We start from the raw sequence: 25,712 nt of genomic DNA on the forward strand, positions 1-25,712 counted from the left end.
ATTAAAATTCTGCCATCAAGATAATTTTCCGGTAAAATTGTACAGTGCCATGTAAAACATCCTGTTGGACGACACTATTCTCTAGCTTGTTATCGAGATGACGGCTAATAAGGGACAGTCTGCAAATCCATTGTGTAGGTATTCAAGGATTAATCAATTTAGTCTCTCTCCAACAAGATCCAATCAGAAAAATAAATCATTTCTAGGCTTTTTTTTTTTTTAAACAGGATGACCAGCCCAGGAGCTATCTAAGTAGGTGTCGGGGCATGGGAGAAGCAAAAAGGAGCACAGAGACAGTAACTGTGAGAAGCAGCTGCCACCCCTGGGCCTGCGGTGATAAGAGGGGTCTGGGCACAGAGAAGGACTTGAGGCTGTAAGAATCTAGAAGCTCAGACAAGAGACCCCCCCAAAACTCCAACCCATCCTCTGAGAATGGGGCTCCCCACCCAGTGGCTGTTGGTTCCTTTGAGGGCATGACAAGGCTGGTTATGGGAGTCTAGATAAAAAGCCAGAAGCCGGAACCAACTGGCCACTGTAAGGATGAAGCAGAAGCGCCCTGGACTTGTATAGTGGACAACAATCCAATCGGAAGGGATGGTCTTTCCTTCCTCCTGCGTCCTAGCCTCCCTCCAGTGCTTCCTTTTGGCAGAGCCTAGCCAGTTGGCAAAGGAGAAATGTGGTTTGCTGAGAATTCAGCCCATCAGAGAGTTGGCTATAGAAGGCTGGGTTCTCAGAGACAAGAGCTTAAATACTGGCACATGGTCCAAACTAAATTTATGCCAAATCATTTAAATTCAGGGGAAAAGTGTTATATTGCTGCGCTTAATATTTTTCTGCCAACACCAGCTAGTATAGTGCAATTAATTTCTGGTGCTAATAACCCAGAGCTAGCACGGACACCCCCCTCCCCCAAGCTAAAAGGGGTGGTCCATCACAAGACTGCTCTCACTTAAGATCAACTGGCTGTAGATCTTGGGGCTACCCACAACCCCCCTCGGATTCTGTGATTCACTAGAATGTTTCACAGAGTTCAGGAAAGCACTGTATTTGCTATAAAGGATACAATTCAGGAAGAGCTGGTGAAGACACACTAAAATCCTGGGGGGGTCTCCCAAATGCAGAGTTTCTGCCCTCTTCTCGTGGAATCAGGCCTTGTCGCCCTCCCTGGTATTAGTTTGTTCACCAGCCAGGAAGCGGCGCTGAGCTTATGTCCAGAGTTTCGATTGGGGTCTCATTACATAGGGATTATTGATTTAATCACTGGCTACATAATTAAATGCAATCCCCAGCCTCCCTCCCCTCCCAAGTAGCTGACAGCCCCAAACCTCTAGTCACATGGTTGGTTTTTCTGGTGACCAACCCCCAATCCTGAGTCATCTTCCGTCTTAGCATAAGCTCGGGTGTGATCCCAAGGGGCTCAGGAATCACGAAGACAGTCTTCTGGGAAATTCCAAGGATTTGGAGCCTCTCTCACACTCTCTCCAGGGACCAGGGACACAAACCAGTCAAATTCTTTATTATACAACACCTTACAAAACAAGAGAAAAATATACCCCAATGCATCTGGCAAAACAAGTTCTCATTCCAAGTTTTAGAAGCAGATGAGAGAATAGGAAATTAGTGCTAGAAAAGCCCCGAGAAGCCATTTGCCAATGCTAATAAGGTAGTTTGGTACATTTATAAGTGAGTTTTGTTCCAAAGCTTGCTCTTAATTTAGAATTTAGAAACCCATCCTTTTAGAGATGATCTTATCCTATGGTTACTAGTTCTCAATCCAGTTTATAAAACTTAATAGTAATAGTAATCCAATATTAATAATAACTGGCGTTTATTGTGATGGAATTCTGCTGTATGCCAGTGCATTATTTTAGGTGCTGGGAAATGGTAAGGATAACAGGAAAAGATGGGGAAATTGAGAAGCTACATTATAAGAGATTGTCTTTTTCAGTTACCTATAGAATTTTTTTAAAATTATGTATTTATTTGAGAGAGAGTGTGTGAGCAAGAGGGGCAGAGGGAGAAAGAGAATCTCAAGCAGACTCCCAGGTGAGCATGGAGCCCGAGGCAGGGCTTCATCTCAAGACCCTGAGATCATGACCTGAGTTGAAACCAAGAGTTGGACACTCAACTGCCTGAGCCACCCAGGCGCCCCAGTTACCTGTAGAATTTTCTTTAATTAAAAAAATTTTTTATTCATTCGAGAGAGAGAGAAGGCGAGCATGAACAGGGGGAGAGGCAGAGAGAGATGGAGAAGCAGGCTCCCCCTGAGCAGGGAGCCTGACATAGGTCTCATTCCCAGGACCTGGAGCTCATGACCTGAGCCAAAGGCAAATGCTTCACCAACTGAGCCACCCAGGTACCCCTAGAATTGTAAAAACATAACTAGTCATTGCATTCCTGGATAATTATTCTGAGAAAAAAATAGCCTCAGCATGGTAGTGAGAAATCAGAACATATATGAAGATGCTTAATGTAGTTTGTAGCATTAAGCAGTTGCTCAATAAATGTTAAGAGAAAAACAAAAAAACTTGTCCAAGGCAGGACTTAGTCTAGAGTACTGAAGTAGATTTAGGGCTCAGCATAAAATAAGCATAAAAGTAGAAAAAGTAATGTACTTGGCCCAATTACTTAGAGATAGAAAAAAGCTACTAGGGCTGTATTTTAGCATGTGAGCAAGATCTAGGATAGTAGAAATGAACTGTCCCAAGTGTACAGATAAGTGGAAACCATGGCCCAGTGGCTTTTTTTTTTTAAGTATAACATGATGTGGGAAACAAAGGCAAAAGAGAAATTAAATTTCCTTACTATTTACAGCCCGTTCACAAGTCCTTGACACAGGCAGAATGACATTCCTCTAGGATCTCCGCTGCCTCGATGTTAGTTCTTTACTAAGGCCAACAGTCCCCCAGGACCCTATGAGTCTACTTTAACATATAAAAATTCCTTTGGAAACGTCCTTTATCTCTCCCCCCAAGATATATATTGGCAGTCATCCCCCAAGCATAGAACCCACTAATATACATCTGAAGGGTCTCATGACTGAGTCTTTATTAACTAGTAATAAATGACTTGTTCCTAACAATAGTTGGCCCCCTCAAGGCCCTGAAAACCTTGTTTCCAAAATACAGGAGGTTTGTGCTATCCCTTCGCCCCTGTCCCAACTTGAAAGTGTATAACGGGCCACTCCTCCTGACCCCAGTGCAGCTCTTTCTACCCACGGGTCCTGTTTCTGTGCTTTAAGAAAATCAGCTTTATGTACCAAAGATGCCTCAAGAATTCTTTCTTGGCCATTGGCTCCAGACCCCAATGTCTTTCCTACATCATAATGGAACAAAGTAAACAAAGCCTCAAGTTTATGTTTAATTGCCTAATATCTGTGGGTGATTTTATTTATTCATTTGACAATCATGTAGTCGGTGTCCAGTGCCAAGCACTACGCTGGACAGAGAACCCAAGATGACTCACGTATGGTTCCTGTGTGCATGGAGTTAACCACGGAGGAGAAAAATCTTGCTGTCACCAACTGGAAGCATAACTCAGGCCTACCTTTCAGTGTGTGCTTGAAAGTATCATGATATGAAGTGATCTTACAAGAAAGATACCGAGCTGTTAGAAACGATGTGTTTGTAGAATTTAGTGAACTATGAAACTGTCATATACAGCTTGATGACAAATGCAAGTTCAGAGAAATGGGAAAATCCTATTATCGTGTGTAGGTATAAATGGAAAACCTCTACAATCCAATATACAAATATTTCATTGTTGGTTTTTTCCCCTCTTAGAGCACGGGTATTGTATGAAAGCTGTGATTTTTGCACTCCCAGGGACGGTGATGAGCCGTGGTTGTTGAAATTATGTCACCTCTCTGCCTCAGGTTCCCTACCTATAAAATGGGGGAAAGGCCATATATTCTCAGTTAGCATGTAAGTCTGGCTCAAAGATGTGTGCCCTACACCCTCCCCTCAGGAAGAGGGTAATGAGGCTTACACAAAGCCCTCTTCTGAGGCCCTAAACATTCCTGGACACGTGTGTTTGAAAATAGTCAACCTATTAAAAAGAAAAATTTCTCCTCAGGAAAGCTGTCATTGGATTCTCTAACCATTGTTTATTCTTACCATCTAGGTTATCCTTTCCCTACTGCTCCTCCTGTGGATCCATTTGCCAAAATCAAAGTGGACGACTGTGGAAAAACTAAGGGATGCTTTAGGTTGGTAGATCCGTGAGTTGGATAACTTGAAGGCTAAGGAACTGATTTACTTCTCAAGGTGGTATTTAAGTCGCATACAGCTCATTCTAATCAGGGCCCTGCGCCCCCTCAAAGCTTCAGCAGGGATGTGGCCTGTTTCCAATGGCCACCCCAGTATTCAGTCTTAGAGGCCATAAGCTCTAGAAGGCTACTGGTCAATGGAACATTCTTGTCTGCTATTGGCCCAAGTATTTACTCCTAATTAGTTGGCTATATGAAAAAGAATCACATGGCACAAGCTATATTTTATTAGGGCTGTGAGTGGGACAGACCATGATAGACACGTCTAAGACCCAATGCCTTCTCAAGTAAGTCATGACTTAGGGATCTCTGGATAATACTAACTAGTCCTTGAACACGGGTTATTGTAGCTAGCTTGTTACCTCTGGTTTAGTGACTCCCTACGTGATTGCTTGCAGTGTTCTATTAAAGCATGATGGGGTGAGCTAGTGAACACTAGTATAGACAGCTCTTTTTTTGTTGGAAAAGCTGCTTCCTCTTTGAGATTGTTATTTCCTAAAATAAATTGCCCTTGAGTAAAGGTCACGGTGGCCACGGTACTGAAAGTTTTTAATTTTCTTTTGTTCAACGCTCAAGGTCTAATGAGAAAAACTTGAATAAAGGGGTTTTGAGTTCTCTTTGGATTACAAGGGTATTTTTAAGGAATTTTTTTTAAGATTGTATTTATTTGAGAGAGAGAGAGAGCACGAGTAAGGGGAAGGAGGAGGGAGAAAGAAAAGCAGACTCCTCACTGAGCAGGAAGCCTGATGCAGTGCTTGATCCCAGGATGCTGGGAGCATGACCTGAGCTGAAAGCAGACGTTTAACCGACTGAGCCACCCAGGCACCCCTCCAAGGAATTTTTAAGAATCCAAATAATACAATTATTGAGGAAGATGGCCAGCAATGTTAAGTCTGGTGATTGGGGGACATTTTCAAGAAAAGAAGGAATTTCAGTACCTGCTGGCTTCAGGGTGACTTACTTTCTGGCCCACTCACTCTTCCTGTAGCTTTCCCTTACTTCCATCCAGCATTTTCACCGTGTTCTGTGTTGTCCTGAGCTTACATCTCTTCCCAGCCATTCAGGGTACCTGCCAGCCTGGTGGCATGTGCCTACAGATACCTTCCACCTGACCTTCGATTGTCTCACCCATTGCTACAGGGTTCTGTTATTTGGAAAATGGCGTAAAACAACCATCCTCCACTAGACCTTTCTGATTTTTAAAGGATCCACAAGTCCTCTGTAAAGAAAATTTAAATCTGTGTTTCCATTTCATTCATGCTCCTTAAAAAGATTAATGTTTGCATAATCTGATTATCTGGATAACCAGTTTATACTGCTCTGTACTCTACAGTCCCAATTTGTAATTGTGTTAGCACCAAGTAGCCCAATAGAGCAAAGGCAGATTTTATAAATCAACGATGCATTCATGCTCAGTGAATACCAGATGAGGTTTCATTTCACGTATCGTATGTATGAGGGTTTTACAGCAGTTCAAACAGATGAAAGTGGAGGGAGGTGGAATCGTAATCGTAGTTAGTAGTAAGAACGAGCTCAACCAAGAGATCCCGCACAGTGTAGTCAGAGAGACCCCATGCAGGTAAGCAAAATCTGCCTTCAGTAAAACGACATCATCCATCACATGAATGCTGAGAACTTAAATGCTCCGGGTTTTGTGGTTTATATTTAATTTGTATGTTTTTGTTAATTTAGCTGTGTTAAAATTTCTAAGTAAAAATAAATTGGTGTACATTTAATTCACAAAGACAGTTTATTAGTTTATTCGCTCGGAGAATTTCTGCCTCTGAAAGGGATTCAGAAATAATTCAGTAATAAGTAATATCTGAGAAAACTCTAATATAATGCTGAGAACCCTGGCTGGGAGTGGAGGCCCACGTGCAAGTCCTGTTGCAGCTACTGACTCAACTACGCAAGCAATCCCCTTCCCATCTCTGGTCCTCAGGTTGTATGTAGATAAAAAGGAGCAGATACGCTCCACAGTCTCTCCCGAGTGAAATTGTGGTTTTCAGATCCCTGGTAGCAAAGAGCTAATTTATGTGATAATCTTGCTTCACTATGCCTAACATATTGTTGCCTTCGTAATGTATTGTGAATAAGTAGATGAAGCAGCAGTGCTGTTTTGATACATCCTCTAGATATGGCAAACCGGGCTGCAATGCGGAGACCTGTGACTACTTCCTTAGCTACCGGATGATAGGGGCTGATGTGGAATTTGAGCTGAGTGCTGACACAGATGGTTGGGTAGCAGTTGGATTCTCTTCAGACAAGAAAATGGTAAGATGCAAATCATGATAAGAGATGATTTTTTTTTTCCCTTTAGTTTGCTGTGCTACTTTAGATTTTGGAGAACGGGCATGGTTTCTCCAAGCTACCATGCCTCTGTTAGATGTGTGAATTTCTAGCATTTGATTTTCTTTTTCAAAGCAAAGGAAATAAAGTGATAAAAGCGGCATAATGATTATATTAGCTGTGGCTCTCTGATTGCAAGTTAAAAAAAAATGAAGCTAGCTTAAACAGAAAAGGAAGGGTTGGTTATGGGAATACAAGGTATCTTGTGGTGCCTGGGTTTATTAGTTATTATGGCAGTAATGCTGCAAGGAGAGCTTCCAAAACCACATGGCTTATAAGCATTGATTTCTTGCCCACATGTGTGTGAATTGGACAGGGTTCAACTGGGCTTGGCTCCAGCCCATGAATTGGATTCGGGCTTTTTCTAATCATTCTGGAACCAGCAGCTAACAGGGCATGTTGTTTTCATGGCAGAGACAGAAGGGCAAGAGCCCTCCAAGCCTATTTCAAACCTCTGCTCACATCATATCTGCTAACATTTCATTGCTCAAAGTAAATTACACGGCCAAGGCCAGAATGAAGGGAGAGGGAATTTCACTCCCCTTCCCAAGAGGCCCTGTGAAGGTGTGGGGATATAATACTCCTACCAGGGAATGAAGCAGTAAGGCCAACAATTCAGTCTTCTGCAGTACGCATAGGCAAGAACACATCTGGACCTCAGAAAAACCAGGGACCAGGACCAGGACGGGTGTCTGGATCCCAAGCAGCTGTCCATCTCTTACCTCTGCTCTTTCTGTGCCTCTGCTATGTTCTTCCCTCCTCCCATCATTTGCCATCTCACTGTGGCAGCCTGCTTCCCAGACAGCCAGACTTTCTTGGGCCTCTGTACCTTTGCACATGCTCCTGCTCTGCCAAGAGGAGCCTCCTTCTTCTCTTCACCTGGCCTGTCTTGAGGCTCCTGCAATGAGAGGAGGTCAGCTCAGATAGGCTAGCAGCAGTGGGAGTGGTGAGAAGTGCTCAGATCTGGGATATGTTTTGAAGGCAGCGCTGACCGTGTTCGCTTATGGATTGTTGATGGGTTGTAGGTGGGTGTTAAGTAGAGACTGGAGGATCAGGCTAAGCAGTCAGAACTCCGGTGACTTTGTTCTTGGAAAGGTCACCAGAAGAATGAGCTGCTACTGAAGCCAGTCCAGGCAGTAAGACAATAGGCCTAATGGGTAAGACAGCATGGATATGAATCTGCGTCTCTTGTCTCCTACTTTAGGGTCAGTGAGAGGAACAGCAGGTGTGTGCCATCCCAGAAACTGGCTTGCAATGCAATTGACCATTTCCCGTCCTAGAATGCATTTGCGCCCATAGTGCAGCTTTTAAGATTAGGGTACTCAGAGGAGGGAGGTTGAGTAAGACATGTTCTAATTTTATGTTTGACTTTTTATCAAAAAAGATTGATTTATTTTAGAGAGCGCAAGTGGGGGAAGGGGGGAGGGAGAGTGAGAATCCTCAAGCAGACTCCCCACTGAGCATGGATCCTGACTTGGGACTCTATCCCAGGACCCTGAGATCATGACCTGAACCGAAACCAAGAGTTGGATGCTTGACTGACTGAGCCACTCAGGCACCTCTATGTTTGACATTTTGCTATCTGAAGGCTTTTTTTTTTTAAGATTTTATTTATTTATTCATGAGAGACCAGAGAGAGAGAGAGAGAGAGAGAGAGAGAGAGGCAGAGACACAGGCAGAGGGAGAAGCAAGCTCCATGCAGGGAGCCCAATGTGGGACTCGATCCCGGGACTCCAGGATCACGCCCTGGGCCGAAGGCAGGCGCTAAACCGCTGAGCTGTCCAGGGAGCCAGCCCCTGGACCTGTTTTTAAAAAGCTTAAATGTACAGACAACTGCAAGGGCAGTGCAATACATATGCTTCACAAAGATTCACCAAATAACTTTCTTTTTGTTGTGTACAGTGTACAGAATGTAAAGTCTACCATTTTAACTATTAAAAATGTGCACCTCAGTGGCATCAATTATGTCCATAGGGTGCAACCATCATCACTATCTACTTCCAGAACTTTTTCTTTTTAAATGATGAGATTTTGCCACATGCTTTATTTCCCCTGCTGTTGCTGCTACTACTTGCTTTTATTTTTATTTTCTGGAAACTTTAGAGATTCAATCTATTTGTTACATTCAGGAAGTTTAATATTAATATGATAGTATCATTGCCCATTGTGCCAATACTACTTTTTTTTTAAAAGAGTTTATTCAAGAGAGAGAGAACGAGTGGGAGGAGAGACAGAAGGAGAGGGAGAAGCAGACCCTCCTGAAGAGTGGGGAGCTGAATGCCATGTTCAATCCCAGGACCCCAGGATTAGAACCTGAGCCGAAACCAGATGCTTAACTGACTGAACAACCCAGGCATCCCCCCCCCCCAGTACTACTCTTTATAGAAATTCTTTTTTTTTATTTTTTTAATTTATTTATGATAGTCACACAGAGAGAGAGAGAGGCAGAGACACAGGCAGAGGGAGAAGCAGGCTCCATGCACCAGGAGCCCGATGTGGGATTTGATCCCGGGTCTCCAGGATCGCGCCCTGGGCCAAAGGCAGGCGCCAAACCGCTGCGCCACCCAGGGAACCCTCTTTATAGAAGTTCTTATTTTAGAATTAGGTTTCTGTCTAGGAACACTATTAGTTGTCATAAATCTTTAGTCTTCTTTATTTTGAAATGTTTTCTGGAAAAAAAAAAAAAGAAAATAAATGATTTCTGGGACGCCTGGGTGGCTCAGCGGTTGAGCATCTGCCTTTGGCCCAGGGCGTGATCCCCACATCCTGGGATCGAGTCCCACATCGGGCTTCCTGCATGGAGCCTGCTTCTCCCTCTGCCTGTGTCTCTGCCTCTCTCTCTGTGTGTGTCTCTCATGAATAAATAAATTTTTAAAAAAAGTAATGATTTCTTAGCCTTTTGTTTGTTTTTTTTCTGATATTGGTCTTTTGAAGATTGTAAGTACTTTTTGTAATCCTTTTTTGTAGAATAACTCTCACTTTGGGTTTGATTGTTTCTTCATGATTAGGTTTGGTTTGCATTTTTCAGCAGGAAAACTCAATAGCTGATGATGTATTTTCTGAATAGCACGCCAGGAGGTACCTGATTTCAGCTCTTGTGATGCTAAATTCCATCACTTTGGTTAAAGCTTTTTAAATAAAAAATAATTTTGAGGGGTGGGATTTCAAATTACAGAGGTAATGGATATATCTGAGTGAAATTTCTTCCTAGCAGAGAAGTTTGCAAAGATGCACCTTTGACTTTTTCCTTCCTCGTTTTTCATGTTAGGGTGGTGATGACGTCATGGCCTGTGTCCACGATGACAATGGCAGGGTCCGCATACAGCACTTCTATAATGTAGGCCAGTGGGCAAAGGAGATCCAGAGAAATCCTGCCAGGGATGAAGAAGGAGTCTTTGAGAACAATCGGGTCACCTGCAGATTTAAACGCCCTGTGAACGTTCCCAGAGATGAAACAATTGTCGATCTGCATTTGAGTTGGTATTACCTGTTTGCTTGGGGTCCAGCCATTCAGGGTAAGCTTACATTGTGGCATCTGGATTAAACACCAGGTGCTGTTTTGCTCGTGTTCATTATTTACTGGGCAAGAGAGTGGTCAGCCCTTTGGATAATGTAAAGGAAAGAGGAGATATGATCCTGCCTGTAGGAAATTGTAATGGACTTACTATACACGTGGACATACAAATGGACAGTAATCCTCATACATAGCTAGCACGGCACAAGGTAGTGTATGATGAGCTACCGGCTTCATGGAACAGATCATGTGTCTGCTGTATGTGGGGGTATGTGCTGTATTCAATTCTCACAACATTCTCATTTACTCCTCACCACATCCTTGAGAGGTATAGATAGTATCATCCTCATTTTAGAGAGATTAAGGAATTGCTCAAGGCTATACAACTAATTAGTGGAAGAACTAAAATTCAGTCCTAGAACTCACTGACTCTAAAGTCAGTGAGTACTCTTAGCTCCTGTGCTCTAAATCTAAAAAATACAGAACAGGAAATAAGGGCATCTGGAGACTTCTGCAGAGATGGGCACCAAGCATCTCATTATCATTAGTGTTCACTTTATGACTGTCCTAGTAGTCACACATCCACCAAATTATCCTATAATTTAGCCCATTGCTCCTCAAATTTTAATGTGTACAGGAATTGCCTGGTTGTATCATTAAAATGCAGTTTCAGGGACACCTGGGTGGCTCAAGCGGTTGGGCATCTGCCATTGGCTCAGGTTGTGATCCTGGAGTTCCAGGATCGAGTCCCGCATCGGACTTCTGCATGGAGCCTGCTTCTCCTCCCTCTGCCTATGTCTCTGACTCTCTCTGTGTCTCATGAATAGATAAATAAAATTTTTAAAAATAAATAAATAAAAAAAAATAAAATGCAGTTTCAGCAGGTCCGGGGTGGGACCTGAGATTCTGCATTTCTAACCAGCTTCCCAGTGGATGCTGGTTCACTGACGATCTCACTTTGGGTGGCAAGGCTCTTGAGCAGACCCTGGCAGAGACCCAAGCGTACATTGACAACCTCACTTTGGGTGGCAAGGCTCTTGAGCAGACCCTGTCAAAGACCCAAGCGTATCATTAGACCTTTTGGAGGCTGCCAAAAACAAGTTACATGGTGTCAGCGTTCCTCCTGTCTGATCAAGCCTAACGGCCTAAGCATGGAAGTGAGTTGTTCATGGTATTTGTAGGAGAACTTATTCCGGCTCCCAGCAATTGAGTCTTTCTCTGCTGTGTGTTCATCAACTCTCAGTTGCCTAATCTGATCTGGGTTGTCTTTTTCTATTCTTCTTTTTCAAACACTTTTTCAAAGTGTTTCCAGGGATTGGTCTGGAGATTTTATACCTTTTTTGCCTGTTTCTTTTTTTTTTTTATGTATTCATTTTGAGAGAGCAAGCTAGAGCATGAGCAGTGGGGAGGGGCAGAGGGAGAGGGAGAAGCAAGCTGCCTGCTCAGCAGGGAGCCTGACTTGGGGCTTGATCTCAGGACCCCCAAGATTGTGACCTGAGCCGAAGGCAGATGCTCAACCAACTGAGCCACCTAAAAGCTGCCTTTTATTGCCTGTTTCTAATTGGAAAAACATTTGGATGCCTCCAGATTTGTGATACCTTTCCCATTTGCTTATTTCCCAGGATCCCAACAATGGATCTGCAGTTATATCTTTGGGTACTTCTAGTACTCACGGAAGTAAATTCTATCTCATCCCAGAAAAATGAACTCATTTAAAATGGTGGGAGTTGGAGCCTAAAACTTTACATTTGAGCATGGGTTTTTCCCGTTGGTAGCAATACCCAGCCTTCATCTAAGTTCTGAACTTCAATTTCTTTGTATCTAAAATGGGGATGATGATAATACTGACTTCATAGGATCATTGTGAGCATTAAATGAAAACAAGTATTTGAAGTTCCTTTACAAATTGTAAGGTGCTGTATTTCAGAAAGTCATCGTCTGACATAGTGGAATAATAATAGCCTAATATATTGGGCCCCACTCAAGTCTGATCCCACTTCATCTGATTAGCCCTCCAAGACTTTGGTTGTTTTCACTGTCCTCAAACAGAACAAGCATATTCCTACCCCATCTACGGGTTTGTGTACCCTTTATTGATTAAATACCTCTCTATTGATCAAATACACATTAAGCTAGGGTTTAAAGGGGATATGGGATTAGGTTTCCCTCAAGGGAAGCAGAGGTGCATGGTTATGCCTAGGAGCCTATGTACATGACCAGTGAGGGAGTTTAGGTTAGATGGGAGAGGTGAGTGGATCTGTTGAAAGAAAAATTTCTGCCAACCTGAGGACTTGGCAGGAGTGGGCACAGATGCTGGAGCAGGGAATTAACGTGTCAAATTTGGCAGGGCTTCCCTAGCAGATAGGATTTTTTTAAAAACCCTCACTCTGAGCGCTATTTCCAAGGAAACCTTTGCTCTGAACTCACATGCCTGTAGTCTCCTTAAGCCAAGTTCCATGTGGCTTATTCAGGAGGTCAAGCACTATGAATGGGGTGCACTTATTATGCACCCCACCCTACACAGCCTTTTTCTCTTTACACATCTAACCAGTTTATAAAAATGTCTCTAGTCCAAACACTTGTTTGGTATCTTAACCCTCCTACCCTCTGTACCATTCCACCTCATTCTGACTCTCAGACCTACAGATGCACACAGAGCACACCCACACACTCTCTGATCTGACCTGGGCAGGCCACCACTTCATCTACCACAGCCAGTGACAGAGCCTGCCATCTCTAAGCAAGCATAGCGTCATCAGAAATGTTGATGATCCGTATATAAAAGGCATATTTGAGGGGAATAAAAATAGTAGCTCTTGCTGTTTGAAATCAACATACAGTTTTCCTGATCGTAGGAGTAGGATAAAACTCGTTAGAGACCTTGAAAGTAGGCATTCATACAATAGCAGCAACAAAGTGGGGTGAAATGGAGAGAACAGCACTATTGTTCAGGTAGTGGGAGTGTGGATTCATGAGAGCCAGTCTTTGGAGGTATATTTAGGTCATTTCGATGTTCTTTTGTATTTTTTAAAATATTTTATTTATTTATTTATTAATGAGAGTCACAGATTGAGAGAAAGAGAGGCAGAGACACAGGCAGAGGGAGAAGCAGGCTCCATGCGGGGAGCCTGAGGTGGAACTGGATCCCGGGTCTCCAGGATCACGCCCTGGGCTGAAGGTGGCGCTAAACCGCTGAGCCACCCAAGCTGCCCTGTATTTCTATGTATATACAGTTATGGAGAATTCTGATGGTTAGCTCTAATTCCTGATTCCAGATCTTTATAATTTCTACTTATGTATTTGATGCTAAAGACTTGTCTAGTCTTTCTCTTGTTTGCATACAACATTTTAAATCTGTTTTTTTTTTCTTTTTTTTTTACTGTCCTCTTCCTTCTTTCCTTGAAGGCTCTATCACCCGACACGACATAGACTCACCACCGACTTCGGAGCGTGTTGTCAGTATTTACAAGTATGAAGATATTTTTATGCCATCAGCTGCCTATCAAACCTTCTCCTCTCCATTTTGTTTGCTTCTCATTGTTGCCCTGACCTTCTACTTATTGATGGGAACCCCTTAACCACAGCTACAAAGCCAACATGTTAAACGGATTAGAAAGTCTTTAGTATAAATATATTTTTAAAGAATATGCAGTATAATTTTAGCTTTTCTTATTTAAATAAAAAGACTGCTATGATTTCAGTTTTTTGGAAGAAAGAGCAAGCTGCTTTTCTAATCAAAGAGGATTGTTTAATATTGATCCCATACTTTTGGAAAGTACTTAAAAATTTTTCTAAGCACTTTCAAATGTGTTTTCTTATTTGAGCTTCATAACATCTCTGAGTTGGCTTGATGAAAATTATTAGTGCCATCTTACTGAATGGGATTTGAGGTCAAGGAAAGCTGTCTTTTTTTGGTGACCCACATGCCATGTGGCCTTGGCTACTTGGTCCGATAACATGTAGCAAGGTAGAGAAAGAGCAAGGCATAGGGATTCTCAACAACCTTTACTCTTCCAACTACAGCTCAGGAGAGTTACTTGAAGCATTACTAAAGAGCACTTCACTGGATGGCCCTAGTTCACAATCAGCCTTTTAAGGAGAAGTTTTCAATTTCCCTGAGTGTGTTTGGATGTTTACACAGCTGATGGGGGAGAATGGGAAAGATTACAATGATAAGATAATCATTCATATTTACTCGAAATTTCTCCTTAGTAGTTATGAGAAAATATTTGTTACTGCTGTTTGGAAAGGTCAGAAACAGAACTGTGAGTGTTCTTGAGGACGTAAAACTATATTAATGATATTAATTAATGATTAAAAAATAAGAGCATTCATAGTGGTTAGAATTTGGACTCTTCTATTACTGTATTTTATAAGTTACGTGATTCATCTGTGGTTACAGCTAATTCTGTTGTCAGAGTCGAGATTCATGGAACATGGTTAACTATGTTTTATAATAGGCAAATCATCTTAATAAAAAATTTAAGGCATTTTGAAAAACAACATTTTTGGAGATTGTGGGGATTTGAAGTAGAAACTTTTTATAGATGAAATTTCTTTTTTAAATCAGAAAATGGGAGATGACCCCTAGAGTGAATTCACCTAGAGTTTCCATTCAACAAGTTCAGACTTGTAAACTGGACCAGCAGTTAGCAGAACTTATCATAAAGCCTTGACTTAGTGCATTCCCTTTTTTCAAAGGAGCCCAAATGTTCCTTTGTTCTAAATATCTGTGCTAACAGCCTATTCACAGGAAAAGAGTCTATGGGGTGTCTTTGAATTGCTGATGGATTTCCATTGTAGAGTTTTGCTGTCCTCTGGCTTGTCCCTTCCTTGCTTTAGACCTGGCTCCAATTTTGTGGATTTTGTGATTAAACAAGAATGGAGATGATTTCTAAAGCCATCTTTGGAATTCACTGGCAGGGTGAAAGTCTGCCTGAGGGGAGAGCTTTCAAATTCTGGAACTGTACAAAAACAAAGAAAACGTTGAGCTTCTATGACACGCAGTCTACCAAGTGATGTAGGGAGAAATAATCCTCATTGCAGATGGGGAGAGTTTAAATGACATTAAGTGAGCAAAAGAACTGGGTAGGATTCAAACTCAGGTCATCTGGCTCCAGTCTGTGGCTCCACCTCCTTGCCATGGCCTTGGAGCTAAGCCCTCCCATCCCCGCTGAGGGTGGCCTGTGCATACCTTCTGAACTATAGTGGTTGTTCAGTAGTGGGGATACAGAGTATGCAGGCACCCACTGTGTAAATAAGAAGGCAAATATTTTTATACGTCACTCTCTTATGTATATAGTATTTCAGCTATAAATAGGTTAAGACTAAAGAGAGCCGGGCTAGCCTCTATAGCAGGCAGGGAAGGAATACATTAACAGATTTTCCCTCTGCTTACATTTCAAGTCGAGCCAATTATTTCACGAATTATTTCCACATCCATAACCAGTCTTACATATTTGTACTTAGAACTTTCTCTGACTTCTAATTGCCATTAGGGTAAAATGAAATCCATTTCGATTACCTCCAAAATCATCTTTTACTACCGTTCCTCACTTGCAACGTCCCGGCAAGACAGTTGCTCTCAAGTCACCTCTCATGGTGTTGCCTGTGTCCAGACTCTTCCACTTCTGGTGCTTGCTAAACTCTTTCAGCTCACAGCTTCAATATTTCTTCCAATCTCCTGGACTAGATAGGTTGGGGTCCCCACCACATGCTCCCACAGCACGCTGGGCTTCCCCATCCTGTCGTTCACCACACTTTCCTGCAATCCCTTGCTTGCGCTCCCTTGCTAGCTCCCTAATGCAGGGACCATTTCTTGTTGCTCATCTTAACAGACGCTGCTACACTCTAGGCACTCAGCAAACACTTGGTTGGACAGAAGAAGTAAGTGAAGCTGTACTCTTGCAGCAACTTTGTGTGGTGCAGAGGCTTGTATTTCATACACAGTGCCAGCCTGGCTGCCGTTTTTCTATTTTCACCTGTGATCAAACCATAAACCATTTCTTTAGCAAACACTGAACCTTTGAAACACAGAGTCGGTGAATACCAATGCTGTTTTGCCCCGCGGTGAACCTTAATTGATACTTTTAACAATAATTATTCTTCGCAAATAAGAATTAACAGAGCAGGGATGAAGAACAGCATTTGACTGTCATTTCAGAGGATCGTTAGTTTATAGGCACACTGAAATTAAAATTCTGTAGACTTCAGTTTCATTTATTCTTACCTAATTGAAAGTAAATTTCTGTTTTATCTCTGCATTCTCAGTTTCCATAGTACTTGTCATAGGGGAGATGCCTAACCAATGTTTTATGGGTTTTTTTTTAAATTTTTTTTTATTGATTGATTGGTTGATTTTATAAATTTATTTTTATTGGTGTTCAATTTGCCAACATATAGAATAACACCCAGGGCTCATCCCATCAAATGCCCCCTTCAGTGCCCGTCACCCAGTCACCCCCACCCCCACCCACCTCCCTTTCCACCACCCTTAGTTCCTTTCCCAGAGTTAGGAGTCTTCATGTTCTGTCTCCCTTTCTGATATTTCCCACTCATTTTTTTCTCCTTTCCCCTTTATTCCCTTTCACTATTTTTTATATTCCCCAAATGAATGAGACCATATAATGTTTGTCCTTCTCCGATTGACTTATTTCACTCCGCATAATACCCTCCAGTTCCATCCACGTTGAAGCAAATGGTGGGTATTTGTCGTCTCTAATGGCTGAGGAATATTCCATTGTATACATAGACCACATCTTCTTTATCCATTCATCTTTCGATGGACACCGAAGCTCCTTCCACAGTTTGGCTATTGTGGACATTGCTGCTATAAACATTGGGGTGCAGGTGTCCCGGCGTTTTACTGCATCTGTATCCTTGGGGTAAATCCCCAGCAGTGCAATTGCTGGGTCGTAGGGCAGGTCTATTTTTAACTCGTTGAGGAACCTCCACACAGTTTTCCAGAGTGGCTGCACCAGTTCACATTCCCACCAACAGTGCAGGAGGGTTCCCCTTTCTCCACATCCTCTCCAACATTTGTGGTTTCCTGCTTTGTTAATTTTCCCCATTCTCACTGGTGTGAGGTGGTATCTCATTGTGGTTTTGATTTGTATTTCCCTGATGGCCAGTGGCCAGTTTGTTTTTTTAATATATAAAGTGCCAGAGTAGAACCATAATAACAGCTAAATGTATTTAGTGCTGTTCTAAGCACTTTATGGGGATTAACCCATTTAATCCTCACAATACCCGTAGGATATAGATTGTTTTGTTAATCCAATTTTACAGATGAAGAAACTGAGGCTAGTCATTGGCATAAATGACCAGTGCTGGAAAAAAAAATGACCAGTGCTGGTAAGAACTTTAGAGACCATTTAACCTAATGCACTAGTTTTACAAGAAGGCAGCTGAGGCCTAGGAAGGTGAAAAGATTTCCTACATATTTGTGTCTTTATCCACACTCATTAGTGTGTTTATTAAATGGAATCCACTATCCACATTTAAATTAGGTAGGTGCTCCCCCCCCCCTTAACTAATTCACAATAAATAGGAGGACTTTTGTAGTTTTGTTTGGGGAAAGAGGTACATTTTTCTTAAACTTTCTTCTCAAAAACATTTAAAATCTTTATCAGCCATGTTAGTGCTTTTAATAGGTTTTTGTTTTTTGTTTTTGTTTTTAATACACAGATTGGACAATACTGGAAGAGTGTATTTGCCTTAATGTTTTAGAAGTGATTTGCCTAAAACCCCAGGTCTTCTCTTTTGGAACCCAATGCCCTTTTATAGTTCCACTGTAGTCTCAAAGTTGAATTTATGACCATTATTTCAGACAAAATGCAGGAGCCATATTCAGTGATTTTTTTTTTAAATATTCAATGATTTTTAAATTGACTTTTGTCAAATCAGAAAGTTCGGACAGGTCAGGGATGGATTTTTTATCCCAGACGGTTTTTACTACAACTTCTGTAATTAAATTTACTGTCCAGATTCTGGATTTTGTGCTTCCAAGATGTTACCACTGAGGTTGTGTGTCATTCTTCGCCCTAGCCTGGGGTCTACAAACTTTTTCTGTAAAGGGCCAGATGATAAAGATTTCAGGCTTTGCGGTCTCTGTTTCACCTGCGCAACTCTGTTGCAGTAAATTCAGAACTGAGTAAGCAGCAGTTTTAATTTCTCTAAGCTGTGGCAATCATGAATGACTCTTACTGGTGAATTGCTCTTCATGGTGGGGATTACAATGTTTCAGAGTAATTAATTTCCCTGTAGATTTCTTTTTAAGCACTATCTAAATCTGTTACACCCAGGGGAGAGTTTTACACATGTGACTATGGCATCTCTCTCGTGTGTCCTAGTGGAAAAATGTTTGAGAACCCCTTCACTAGGCCAGATGCTGAGATGTATATACTTTGTTGTATATAATTGTAGTGTATATACTTGTTCTCTAAACAGAACCGGTTATGTTTAGTGGACAGTTTGATTATTCTGAGTGTGTGTGTATATATATATATTTGTACATACATGATGAGGTCTGTGTGTGTTTGTACATAAATGCCTATAGATACATGCCATGCCCGTGTGAAGGTCTTTGTCAGGATTGTTCCTCTTACTGATCTCTTGAATACTCTAAAACCCAAGAGATACCACATTGTGCATATTATAGGCAACACTACCCTTGAGTTTTTAGGAATTTAGTTTGTAGAAAGGATTCCTTTATTAAGCCTTGCCGCCTCCACTCTGCATTATGTGAATGGTTAAGAATGTATAAAGTATCACTGTTGAGTTTGACTTGTCTATACTTTTAGTTAAGAAGCTAAGGCTAATGTTAATTAAGTAAATGGCATGTTGATACAACCTACACATAATTTGTATTTAGATTCCTTATTCAGATATTCAGTTATTTAGTTTCAAGTTGGACTTCTTTGCTTTTATATTTAATAAACAACCTAAGTCTAAGTTCCTTTTCACAAAAATAGTGGCTGTGCTAGTGTGATTTTAAATACGTCTGGAGACTGAATATTGAAGTGAATCATCAAGCTTTTTGAGATTTTTCACTTAAAATGTACTTATGCTTGACTGTTTTCAGCCCCCTTACCCCCACATTTGTTATTAGGCAAATAGCTGTTCAGTTCCATCCTTCTGGAGGGTAAGTGACTCTTTAGTGACGGGGTGTTGCGGTGGTTGTGGCATTCACCCCGGTCACCAGAGTAGTTACCATTTCATCACGTACAGTGTTCACCTGAAAGAATGAATGCAGCTTCTCCACATGCCTTATTCCCGCAGACACGCTGATATGCTGGAACAATCTGGCTCCAGGAGTATTAATATACTTTTTTGAGACTGTCTACAAGATACTATTTTGTAAAAACTGCCTTTAAATAGACACTGATGGGTTATATTTGTTTTATAATAATTGTGTACCTAATGTTCACTTGAAATTGATTTTGAGATTTATGTATATTTATAAGCCTGTCCTATGTGAATTTTTACTCTAAGATGTGATACCTTACTAATAAAGACATGGATTTCTATTTATGTAAAGTAATTGTAGCAATATTCCTAGATGCTACCTAAACGATTGTTCTGTCCATTTGCCATCTCAGATACTTTTATCTTTAGAGGATTATGTTACAGTTAGAATATATATGAGCTAGGTTAAAACTTTAGAATATAAATTCTCAACATGGTTTGAACTTCTTCCTGTTGATATAATTAAAGTTAGTTTATAATTCCTTGTTGCTTTGCTCTGGTCCATTTTTGGTTTTCTGTTGTTTGTTTTTTGTGCTTTTATTATTAGTAGTCTTCCTGAGTTTATAGACCTTGGAGAAGATGATGGCCTGTCTTGTCTGACAAAGAGGAAAATCATGTTGCAGTAGTCAGATAAAAGTCCTCATAGAGAAACAGCTTGCAAAATGAAATTGTATTTATAGCTTCAGCTTAATACCTTTATCAAAAAGTAATGGAGGCCTATAATCCCATTTAAAGTATACAATCTTAATTGGTTAGTAGCATATCATTAGCTCATAACTCATGATCTCGGTTATGAATCTTAATGGAAGCTAAATCATATTTTATGTTAAGAATAGTTAAAGATGCCTGAGTGGCTCAGCGGTTGAGCATCTATCTGTCTTCGACTCAAGCAAGCTCCCAAGAGGAGCCTGCTTCTCCCTCTGCCTGTGTCTCTGCCTCTCTCTGTGTCTCTCGTGAATAAATAAAATCTTTAAGAAAAAAAAAAAGAATAGGGTTTAGTAGTAGAGCCTCATGATCATGAGGGAGGTGTGGGACTTGCAGAATGTAGCAGGTGAGCTTCAGTACTACCAGGGCTAGACTGAGAAGCTCAAGGAATGTCAGGTTAGGAAAGAATCAGGCATTATCACATTCTATCTTATAGGCTCTAATTCTCAACGCCCCCCCAACCCCCCACCCCCGTGAAAACAAGTATTTTGTTATTTCTTGGTATTTTAAGTGTTCCCTCTGGCATTTGTTTGGCAGGATCCTCAGTGGCTAGCTCAGCTGTTAGACCTGAACCTGGCTGATGGCTGAGTTGGAATCTTCTTTGGGCTCAGTCCTAGGTACAAGGGCCGGGGGACAAGCTGTAAGAAGAGACAGCTGAAGTATAGTGGATGTGAAAATCCCCTGAAGCCAGGAGGTCAAGAAGCTTTACCCACTTGTTCATTCATTCATTCAACATATACTGAGGATTCTTTTTCTTTTTAAGATTTTATTTATTCATGAGACACACAGAGAGAGACAGAAAGGCAGAGACACAGGCAGAGACACAGGCAGAGGGAGGAGCAGGCTCCCTACAGGGAGCCCGACGTGGGACTTGATTCTGGGACCCTGGGATCATGCCCTGAGCTGAAGGCAGATGCTCAACTGCTGAGCCACCCAGGCATCCCTATACTGAGGATTCTTATGTACCAATTCCTGTGCTAGACATTGAACAAAGAGGAATAAAGGAAGAGCAGCTTTTGATTTTTGCTCCTAGGAGGCTCACAGCCTGCTGGGGAGGCAGACACATAAACACCATGATAAGACCTTTTGGTGACTGCAGTGCTAAGGAAATACTCAGGTGTGGTGCAGATAGGGAGTAGGGGCCCTCCCCCAGCCTGGGCAACCAGCGGAGCAGGCAGTGATCCTGAAGCTGAGCCCTTAAGGAAGAAAGGAAGGAGTAAAGCAGGCGAAAGGTATGGAGAACCAAGAAAGAGGAGAACAACCCCAGAAGAAAAACCAGCAGGTGTGTCCAGGACCACTGCCATTTGACAAGGTTATATGAGTTTCCCATTGCTGCTGTAGCAAATTCCCGTAAATTCAGTGGCTTAAAATAACAAAAATGTTTTCTCTTTGAATTCTGGAGGCCAGAAGTCTGAACTGAATCTTATGGTGCTGAAATCAAGATGTTGGGAGGGCTGATTTCTTCTGGGAGCTCCAGGGGCGAGGATCCAACCTGCTTCTTCAGCTTCAGGTATCTGTGGGCATTCCTTGGCATCTGGCCTCACCACTCCCAATTTCTCTACATCCTTGGTCAGATTGCTGCTCCTCTTCTGTAGCCTGATCTCTCCCCTCCCTCTGATAAAGATACTTAAGGGGCAGCCTGGGTTGCTCAGCAGTTTAGCACCACCTTCGGCCCAGGGTGTGATCCTGGAGACCCTGGATCAAGTCCCACATCGGGCTCCCTGCATGGAGCCTGCTTCTCCCTCTGCCTGTGTCTCTGCCTCTCTCTCTTTCTCTGTGTGTGTGTCTCTCATGAATAAATAAATAAAATCTTTTTTTTTTAAAAGATACTTAAGATTAAGTTTAGGCCCCACCCATGTAACCCAGGATAATCACCCATCTCAAAATCTTTTAGGTGCCAGGTGCCTTTTACTACCTAAGGTAGCACACTTGATAGGTCATAGGGATTAGGATGTGGCCATTCTTCTTTCCATCACAGTGCTGGAGGATAAAGGACAAGGCAGAGATGGGGAGAAGTGAGGGTGAGTGTGGCCTGTTCACAGAAGACCTTGGAAGTCAGCTTAAGGAGCTTGGACTCTTCCTAGGGGGTAAGGAGGTATTTTGTTTTGTTTTGTTTTAAGATTTTATTTATTCATGAGAGACACACACACGCAGAGAGAGAGAGAGAGAGAGAGAGGCAGAGACATAAGCGGAGGGAGAAGCAGGCTCCCTCCTGGGAGCCCTATGTGGGACCTGATCCCAGAACTCAGGGATCATGCCCTGAGCCAAAGGCAGATGCTCAACCGCTGAGCCCCCCAGGCGTCCTGGGTAAGGAGATTTTGAAAGGATCAGATTGTATCTGAGAAAAGCTGCACTGCCTGCAATGTAGAGAACTGACTGGAGCAGGAGGGCAAAGATGGTAGGAGAGACCACCCAGAGGCTTCAGTGACATCACCGTGTGGTGCCAAGAGCATATAAACAAGTGACACTTAGGATTCAAACCCAGCAAGACTTGATTCCCAAACACAAATAGTTTATTTATAAATAAAGAGGGATTAGTCTGGCCAATTTGAAATGCATCCAGCATCTTCTGGTTTTCAGTCTTATTTCAGTCTTATTCTGATTTACCCAGAAGGGTGGGTGTGTTTATACATTGGGTGGCCTCAGCCTTAGTTTGGGTATATTGTTGGGAGTAGAGCCAAGGAAGGGGCAGGCTCAGAATTCCCAATTCTGATCTGGAACTCTCAACCTCAGCCATTCCAGATAAAATGTAGATCTCTCCTGTGAAGATGCATAGCTATCAACTAAGGACGCTTGAGGCCAGCTACTTTCTGGATAGGCACCCTGACTTTTAGCACAGAATTGCTAATCACAAAATTCACCCTTCTTCCCACCTTAGAAGAGGAAGGGGCGGGGGCGCTATCTTGGTTGCACTTTTTTTTTTTTTTTTTTGAAAGAGAGAGAGCACAAGCAGGGGGAGGAGCAGAGGGAGAGGAGAAGTCGTGGACTCTGCTGAGCAGGGAGCTGGTCTCAGGGCTGTATCCCAGCACCTCAAGATCATGAAGTGAGTCCAAGGCAGACGCTTAACCGACTGAGCCATCACAGGCACCTCACTGTTGCAGACTTTTAAAAAGTGTGGGTGTGTGTGTTCCCAAAAGGACTGACCAAATTGCTTTTTATTCACCTGGCTCTCTCCTGGGTACATGGGTCTCAGTTGAGTTGATTGAATCCATTTAATCATCTCTTCAGTCATCTTTTCATTAACTAGTGAAGTCTTTGTTGACACAGCATGGAAGGTTAGCTGAAGCTGGATGTCACAGCCCGGAAGGACAGGAAAGCCTACACTCCATTCAGTGACCCCACGTGGGGTCATGTGTTCCAGCGTGGGATGAGGAGAGGGAAGGGGGAGCAGTTAGGGAGTCAGGCAAGACCTGATGGTTGCAGACTTGTTTGCAATATTTGTCCTTCAGCCATTCAGATTAAAAAAAAAAAACAAAACTCTCAGTAATTTCTCACATACACACTAATTCAGTTCCTAAACCCTTATACACCAGTTATCTACCTTTTTAGTTTGTCGGTTTTACCCAGTATCAGATGCCCCATGGTTAGTTACAGTAGGGAAGACAAATAAGTTTAATCGGTTGATAGTGGTTTCCTAGAATGTTCTGCTGAGGATTTGGAGGCTATGTCTAGGCACAGGAAGAAAGAGATTAGCGGTTGATCAGCAGTGTCTGTATTGGACTTAGCAAAGAAAAGTGGTAACTCATATTTGGAATTTGAACACATGTCTGATTACTTTTTCCCATGATCTTTCCTCCTTCACTTGTACATACTTATCACTTTATACATGACATACACACTCCATGGTTTCTTGTTTTATTTTGCTTATTTTTTATCTTTATTCCAGTATAGTTAACATACAGCGTTAAATTAGCGTACACTATAGTGATTCAACAATTCTGTATATAACTCAGTGCTCCTCAAAATAGGTATACTCTTCATCTCCTTTACCTATCTCCCCTATCCCCCCACCTACCACCCCTTGGTAACCATCTGTTTTCTCCAGTTAAAAGAGTCTGTTTTTTTGGTTTGTCTCTTTTGTTTCCTTTGTCTTTGATACAGACTCTGTCATAAGCACTGGATTTTGTACAAAGCAGGTGCTTAGCACAACTCAGTAACTTTTTAGAGACACTTGGAGAACTCTAAGATACAATGCCCAGGACAATCCTCTCCTGCCTGTATTTGCTTTATCTCTGGGGCTTTTATCTTTTTTTTTTTTTTAAGATTTTATTTATTTATTCATGAGAGACACAGAGAGAAGCAGAGACATAGGCAGAGGGAGAAGCAGGCTACCTGCAGGGAGCCTGATGCGGGACTCGATCCCAGGACCCCAGGATCATGACCTGAGCCAAAGGCAGATGCTCAACCACTGAGGCACCCAGGCCTCCCTCTGGGGCTTTTATCTTGATACCTTGGGTAAGTGTGTGTGTGGGGGTGGGGGGTGGGGGGTGACTTCAGACATTAATTGTTGTTTAAGAGCTGCCTCTGGCTTCAAGACATCCAGCCATCGAGTCACCCAGGGTCCCCTATCAGGTTTTCACCATATCCCAGGCACTATGCTGCTGCTTTAGACACACTCTTACTTTGAAAATCCTCACAGCAACCCATAATGTAGGTATTATCATTTTATCTGCCAGAAAGCTTTCTGTTGCAGGAAATGTAAAACCCAACTAAAACTGGCTTTTGTGATTAGGGAATTGATGGTTCGTGCAACTGGAAAGTCAAAGGCAGTGTGGGCCTAGGGTCCGCTTGATCCACTCCTGAGCCCATTTTTACCTCCACTGGGATCCTGGATGTCCGTGGAGGTGGTTCTTGCCTGGGGTGGTCGGGGTGAGTTGCTATGTGAGGTGAACAAAGCTCAAGTAGCCTTGCATTTTGGAGGCGAAGCTTAAAAAGCACATGTCCTGTGAAGTAGAGAATTGAATGGACCGTGTGTACTCAAATTTAGTTTGTGGGTTCTCCATCTCAGTAACTCTCAACCACAGGAATGCCTGGCAGAAGCATTCTCACTGTTCCAGTAACATTTCGGACAGGAAGTACAAACAGGCTTTTTTGAAAGGCGATCACCCATTCATTCACTTGCTCAGCAAACATTGAGCTTCTGCTCTGTGCTGTGAATGTCACATGCTGTGTCTGGTGCCGGGGACACAGAGATGAAGCAAACCCATATAAAGCACTGACCTTGAGCACAGCGTGGTAGGGACCAGTATAGCGTGGTGAGCAAGATGCTGTGGGAACCCAGCCTTAAATTAGGCCATACAGATGTTAGTCTAGTTTCCAGTGCATCAGCCATCATTTCTATTAGAATTTCATTCTTCACTAGGAATTCTATTGGAAACTTGTCAGTTCTTTTTTTTTTTTTTTAAAGATTATTTATTTATTTCTTTATTCATAGAGAAACAGAGAGAGAGAGACAGAGGCAGAGGGAGAAGCAGGCTCCATGCAGGGAGCTTGATGCAGGACTCGATCCCAGAAACCCAGGATCACCTGAGCCAAGGGCAGACGCTCAAATGCTGAGCCACCCAGGCATCCTGAGACTTGTCAGTTCTATTGCTTTGGCCATTAGAACAGTTTTGAAATGTTTGGCAATTT

At 42.3% G+C, this 25,712-nt stretch overlaps 1 protein-coding gene across 1 annotated transcript in view; it reads left to right on the plus strand.

Annotated features, from left to right (window-relative positions):
• Positions 1–19,858, plus strand: part of FRRS1L (ferric chelate reductase 1 like) — a 28,913-nt gene extending 9,055 nt beyond the window's left edge. Inside the window, exons 2-5 of the mRNA XM_072727767.1 lie at positions 4,123–4,207; positions 6,403–6,541; positions 9,885–10,131; positions 13,536–19,858. Coding sequence (XP_072583868.1) covers positions 4,123–4,207; positions 6,403–6,541; positions 9,885–10,131; positions 13,536–13,708 — 644 coding nt within the window. The 3' untranslated portion in view covers positions 13,709–19,858. The remainder of the gene's footprint in view (positions 1–4,122; positions 4,208–6,402; positions 6,542–9,884; positions 10,132–13,535) is intronic.
• The last annotated feature ends 5,854 nt before the right edge of the window (positions 19,859–25,712 follow it).

This window comes from Vulpes vulpes, chromosome 12, assembly GCF_048418805.1.
Source record: "Vulpes vulpes isolate BD-2025 chromosome 12, VulVul3, whole genome shotgun sequence".
Lineage (NCBI taxonomy): Eukaryota > Metazoa > Chordata > Mammalia > Carnivora > Canidae > Vulpes > Vulpes vulpes.